This window comes from Branchiostoma lanceolatum, chromosome 6 (genome assembly GCF_035083965.1).
Source record: "Branchiostoma lanceolatum isolate klBraLanc5 chromosome 6, klBraLanc5.hap2, whole genome shotgun sequence".
NCBI lineage: Eukaryota > Metazoa > Chordata > Leptocardii > Amphioxiformes > Branchiostomatidae > Branchiostoma > Branchiostoma lanceolatum.
The window spans coordinates 6,438,839-6,445,366 of NC_089727.1; the positions used below are offsets into that span (position 1 = coordinate 6,438,839).

The 6,528-nt window shown below is 41.3% G+C and overlaps 1 protein-coding gene across 1 annotated transcript; it reads right to left on the reverse strand.

Moving 5' to 3' along the window:
* Positions 1 to 19: 19 nt before the first annotated feature.
* LOC136436290 (uncharacterized) lies at positions 20 to 6,385 on the reverse strand. The gene is made up of 7 exons (XM_066430139.1): positions 6,120 to 6,385; positions 5,476 to 5,645; positions 5,255 to 5,328; positions 3,755 to 4,982; positions 2,513 to 3,264; positions 1,651 to 1,868; positions 20 to 1,036 (listed from the first exon to the last, which is right to left on the reverse strand). The coding sequence occupies exons 1-7, from the start codon at positions 6,167 to 6,169 to the stop codon at positions 949 to 951; spliced, it is 2,580 nt and encodes an 859-aa protein (XP_066286236.1). The 5' UTR covers positions 6,170 to 6,385; the 3' UTR covers positions 20 to 948.
* Positions 6,386 to 6,528: the final 143 nt, after the last annotated feature.

The following is a 6,528-nucleotide window of genomic DNA, read 5'->3' on the forward strand; positions in this document are numbered from 1 at the left end:
GAACATTTATTTTGTCAATTTGTTACATCATTTCGAATTGGCATGACAAACACTTTCAAAAGATTTACTATCTATTCTAAATAAATCGTTGCCATGAAAACCAAATGTTGAATATTGGTAATGTTATATCCATTTCTAATCTCATTTACACTGTACAGGTGCTAGGGTATTCTATGTGCACAAGGCACCACTTAAACAATTTAACTTCTTGAATATACAACAAATTCCTTTCTCTTCATCCAGGACTTTTAACTACTGGTGTGACAATGCTCTGTCTACAAAACAAATACTGACCAACACTGTCAAAACACCTTGTTTCTGATCAGTTACTAATATCAACACCAGGAAAAAGAGAAGTTTCTGTCATATTCAATTAAAAGTTCAATAACAAACAAACAAACAAACAAAGCTATCAATTATGACATGTACCTTCATTGGAAGCACTCGAGATAAAAGAAATATAATCAAGACTTACTGAGAACTCAGGGAAATTTTCTACATATATACAGTGTTATATTAATTTCTCTGGCCCATAATCTAGATTAAGGCTTCATCATACATTGTCAAGTTTAACTTACACACACATTCTTCTCTTGGATACCAATGGATACTTCATTTCCTCCATTAGCTATCATACAATGAGTAAGTAGCTCTACCTAGAGTACAAGCCACCTCTCCTTCTTGGCTTGTCTTCACTGAAAAATATTGGTTAGGGGGACTCAAACATTGCTCATGTTTCTATAGCAACCACTGATATCCGTGGCTTTTTTGCAGTTTTCTGATTGACGTGTTCTTTAATAAAGGGTCATTAAGCTTAATTGGTACGGCAATGGTTATGAGCAATAAGAAAACAGCGCAAATCAGCCACAAAAGTCACAGAAAACTGCCAGCCATGCAGATGGTCTGCACAAGAGGCTGGTCTAAATCTGTTTTATAGAGAGTGACTCTCTAAGTAGTTGAAGGTCTTGGGGTGATGCCCTTGGCTGCCAGTTCTTCCTTCACTCTGCCCAAGTAGGTGGGATCTGGGTAGCCATATCTGCAAAGCACAAGGATCAGGGAATTATTACCATAAAGTTGTATGTCAAATAAGTTTGCCTCATATGTAAGTACAAGACAAAAAGTGAAAGACCTAAAAATGAAAGTGTAAGATGTTCAGAAATCTCTGACAGTCATATTTGTAACATGACATGTGTTCATGTTACCCTATACTGTTAAGTAAGTAGAATTTTAGATTCATTTTTTATTTCTATTCTGTAGTTTGTAGTTGACCGTATGAGAAATCAGTGTACTTTTGTTGCATCAATAAAGGTTAATTCTTCTCCAAGCAGATGTATCCTGTTAATTCTATGTGTGTCTGTGTTTCAGGATTTTTGTAGTGAGCATAACTCAAGATACTCTCAATGGATTAAGATGACATTTGGTATGTGGGTAGGTGATGGAAAGATGAATGTCAGGATTAATTTTGGGCCCCCTAGTATGTAACCTTGGTACTGCAGCAGAACTGCAGCAGAAATGCAGCAGAACTTCAGTTTTTCTTATCTTTTGACCTGGACATGCTATTGTCTTGATTTTACACCTGTTTCTGCAACATAAGTGGAGAATGAGCCACAAGTAACATCTGCTTATATAGAGAGATTAGAAGTTTCTGACCTAGTGGGACCTCCACTGCGGTTTGTCTTGTGGTGGATGTCGTTCCAGGTGACGGCATCGCTATTTCCTGTGGTGACGGACATCCCGATGGTGAAGACTAGCTTGTTCTTCCAGGCCTCCTTAAGGAGCGTAAGGACCTCCTGCCCCTGGGAGTTGTAGGGAAGGTAAGCTTTTCTGGATGTGCCATGGAAACGTTGTCCTGGGTTAGGGTGCTCTGGCTACAGAAGGAAGAAAAGTCCAGTCAAACATTATAATCGTTTTTAAATTGGCTACCATAAAACACACTCAATTGTGTCACTTAAGATACCTCAATTGAAGATGCCTGCTTTACTTTTTTTAAGATACACGGTGACGTTTTGATGTTACCTCGTGCCATTCGATTACTACCGGGGCTCCTATGCTCACTTCCCTGAAGATTTTTTCAGGGAACCAAGTATAGGAGCCAAAGTATTATATATAACTGGATGACACCCAGGCTAGCTTTGATGAAGTATAAAGAAAATTAAGTCTTAGAGCACTTAAAAAGACTTTTGCAAAGAAGTTACAAGAGAGAGAAAAGCAAAGTGGGATTTCTAAACCAAAGTGTCAAGCATGTGCAGTTCTTTACTTTATAAAACAGGAAATATAAAATTCTACACATTTCTGCACACAAAGACCCTTAAGAGCCCGGCATACTGTAAATCTATTTATTTTCGCACAAACTTGATTTTAAGATAGGAGGGGAAAAGGGGTGTTGCAGTTTTTTAAGTTCAAAGTTGAAACATTCTATAACTGTTACAGTGCAGTGGAGAGATCACGTGCACTGTGAAAACTGCAAACATGTCAGATTTACAGTAAGTTATAATCCATATGATAAACTTGCCCCTTGTATTCCAGATGGGATGTCGTAGTGAATGATGATGGTTCCACAGCCTGGGTAGCCAGGCAGGCTGCTGTACTTTTCAACTATGCACTCCATCCTACCGTCTGGCTGGTCACCCCTCAACCGCCCCACCACAAGGCCGCATATGGGGCATTTGGCAGCGTGCTTCAGGGCAGTTGCCAGGCACGCGGCACAGAATTTGTGCTTGCAGGGGAGAGTTTTTGGATCGGTGAAGTCGCTCATGCAGATCGGGCAGGCTTCGTCCTGTTGACCATCACTTTTTGTAGACTTGTCATGCGGCTGTGAGAACTCCATACCCCGTGTGTTTTGTTGATCCCAGCTATTTTCATCCCTGAAATAATAGTCTGCTTTGTTATGAAAACTGGGGAGGGACTGGTGATTGTCAGAATTGTAGGAGGACCCATATGCAGCTGCACCACTTGCTGCAGGTACATTTGTGGTGTTACTGGATGACACTTTATGACTAGCTATAGAGTTTGATGTTTTGTCCCTTCTATCTGCTCTACTCATGGATGAGCTCCTACGGCGGGACCCTCTTTTAGAATCTCTGTCACCGGATTCATCTAAAAGTTTCTCACAATGGGATGTAAATCCCAACACTGTGCCAAAGTCGTTGTCTACAATTCTGATGTCCCAAAGGCCACTGCAAATCTCTCGCTGAGTCTCGGCGAAAGCCATGATGCCAGCTAGCATTGCTCTTGCACACATGTCCTTGGGGACACGGAACGTTCCTGCAAACAAAATAAGAAGAATTTACTGGAAATTGACATATTTTTGCAGGGACTTGATTTCACGGTATATACCGGTGGAAAGGAAAGGGGGTATTTGCCGTGTTTTAAATTGAAACAATTCTGTAGTACAGTTAGCATTTATATATATAGAAAGACACTTGTTAATGAATGCCTATTCATTGAGTCTTGATTTGGGGAGAGGTCACCACAAAAAATTTGGAAAAAACACCACAAACTACAAGATCTATGTGGTAAGTTACATTCATAGTTAAGGGGTTGAATAATCAATATATCCATGATGTGTCTTATACACATCCATACCTTCTAATGCAATTGAGCTCAAAAAACACTCTACAGGGCATATGCAGGCTGAAAATAACATGACATAGGTCATGATGACATGTGACTGTCTCTACTTCAACACAGGGAGTCATCTTTATAAAGTCTGAATATGTGAAAGTCACATTACACATTCAAGTCTTAATCTCACCTGAACTGATGGCAGGCAGTGCTATGGACTGGGCCTTCAGATCCACTGCAGCTGATGTCAGCACTCTGAAAGTGGTTTCCTTCAATTCTTCTTCGGTCTTGAAGGGGTGTCTGCTTTGAAACACTGGCCCTGCTACATGGATAACATGGCTACATGGAAGTCTACCTGGGCCTGTCACCATGCAACCTGTAGTATTCAAAGGACCATGTCTTCGTCTGTACCTGTCACAGTCCTCTTGGATGCTGGGACCTCCGGCTCTTGATATAGCACCTGCTACTCCCCCGTGGTTCTTCATGTCCCCACCGGCCGAACTCACAATTACATCAACTATCTCTTCAGTTAGATCTCCATGCACTACGCTGACTTTCACTCCTCTGTAGTGATGGACTGAGTGGGTTCTTCTTTTGCTTGCTCTTTTGGTGGAAGTGGAAACACCAACACCCCCCTGTAGCCTACTTCTTGAAGACTTACTTGTGCTACCTGTGATACTGCCACCTGTTTGAGTACTAGGAAATGTTGGTCTGCTTGGTAGTACCGAAGGTGTTTTCAACTTTCCTTTTGCAGAGGACTTAGGTTTTGAAGCACCTGGAGACTTGCTGGACAGAACTGGTTGTGTGTGAGGCCTTTTGAATTGTGATGATACATGTACATTTGATCTATTGTCCAGACTTTTACCTATGATGTCTGCTGGTCCCTCCTTTGTGTCCCAGTGACTTGCTCTATTTTCACTTCGTGAAGAAGTCTCTACTCTACTTAACGAACTTGACCTTCCTGCAATCTTCCTCGTCATTTGACGAGACCTTCCATTTGTAGAGTCATCAGCAAGATCAGGAGACAACCCATTTGTCTGATAGCTTTGTGTGGTTTCTCTGTCATTGCTGTGTCTTACTTTACTTTTTATAAGGTCTTCAGCTGTGTCAACTTCACTACAAGCTGCGGCACGTTGGTAATCGGTGTGCTTGTACTTGCCACTCAAGATTGATGGAATACTAACTTGAGACTGAGAACCAGTATGCAATTCTTCATGTATGATGGTAGCAAATCTCTGTCTTAAAAGTTGTTGGGCTTGCTCAATTTCATGGAAACTTCCTGTGATTTCTAGGGTGTTGTTTTGTCTAGAGTAACGATCAACTTGGACACCTGCTTCTCTTTTGAGCCTGTCTATGAAACTGTTTGGCAGATGGTCACCAAGCCTTGCTGGGATGACAGCTGTAACTGTAGAAAACACCTGGAACAAGTTTGGGACACTTAAATGTTAATAATTGAAAACCTTTCTGTGATACATGTATCTAAATCTAGAAAATTGAACTTACCCATCGTACAAAACCCCAAACATTGTCAATATCTCACAAACTTTGTCCCGTTTTCAAGTGTAACTATGATAAAATGGGTTTCATCCTGAAAACAACATATCAAGACGAGAAGTTACGCTGCAGTACTTGGTGAAGGTAATGATAATTCCAAAGCATTTAGTGGTTACGCAGAAATGGCCGCACCTACCTGAATGTGTGGTTCTACTGTTAAGTATGTTCCTTTGCAGCTTGTATGTCCCTTCCTTGCAACCTCCATAGCATCTACAAATATATGACAAGCAACAAATGTTAAATTTACATGGTTGTTAGATGACTTCTTTTACTCCGTCAAAATACTGAAATTCTGCAGATGACCTCAATAGATTTTATCATTATTTTATTATAGTCTTTAACAGAATGTCTGCCTACATGAAGGGCTTCTGAAGGTCACAATTGCTTGTGTTGACAACATTCTGACTTGGGGGTCATCTTTCCCGTGTGTCTTCTTGTCAAAGTGACTTTCCAGGTCCCACTGAGTCACGGATTGAGGTATGTTGGAGACCAGCACTGAGGAGAATTCCAACCCGAACTGTCCAGGACTGTAGAAGAAAGAATACTTTGAAATTCACACTTCTGATGCGATTTGTTGGGAGAAATATAGATACACAGTACATCGTGTTTTGAGTTATTCTCAGCAGTTTGTATGTAAGCTTGTGATACTTTTTCTTGACATGTTCTCAGTGAAGTCAATATCAACGTCAAACAAGTCATGGTGTAAATGTAAATATAAAAGTAAATGGTAGATTGCTGGAACGAGTCTAGTCACATCATATAGTTCCCCCCTTAACGTTTATTACTAGTTACACTAAGTCTTGTAAATCGTGGGCAACGATCGATAGCCATGCCCATGGGCGACTCTTGTGGGGGTGTATTAAATTTTGTATGCGTTATACATCGTATAACAGCATGTAAATACACCCCCGTAAGAGTACTGTACTGCTAGGGCATCACTAACCTGTATAGGTCATCTATAGTTCAGATTTAGTCCAGATAGGCACTAAAAAACAACTTACATTTCCTGTTCTGATCCGTCCGACCAGCTTCTGTCGTTTGCAGCCGCCATGATGACTTTGTCACCGCCCCTCACTCTGTAGTCGCCAACGTTACCTCCAGTCCGTTAGCTGTTTTATATAAGGTAAGTGCGTCCCCAACAACTTTCAAAATGTCGGTTGTTCGGCTCGCTTTGTTTGCAAGCTCTGGTGACCTTTCTGGAAGGACCTATGGGAACTTTGAACTCTTGAGCTGCAAAAAGCGGAACTGAAGCGAGCGGTGAGTCAGGCAGGTACCGAAACTGAACAGGCCACGCCCCCTAGAACCGACCAATGGGATCACTCGACGTCATGGGGATTCCCGAAACTTTCTGTCACATGCCGTCAAACTGGCCAATCAGAGCTAAGATTCTATAAACTTTTAGGGAACTGA

Coding starts and splice junctions, on each gene's coding strand:
- LOC136436290 (XM_066430139.1), bottom strand. CDS start 6,169: ATGGCGGCTGCAAACGACAGAAGCTGGTCGGACGGATCAGAACAGGAA. Junction 5,646..6,119: donor GACGGATCAGAACAGGAAAT/GTAAGTTGTTTT, acceptor TTTCTTCTACAG/TCCTGGACAGTTCGGGTTGG. Junction 4,983..5,254: donor CAGTAGAACCACACATTCAG/GTAGGTGCGGCC, acceptor AACTTGTTCCAG/GTGTTTTCTACAGTTACAGC.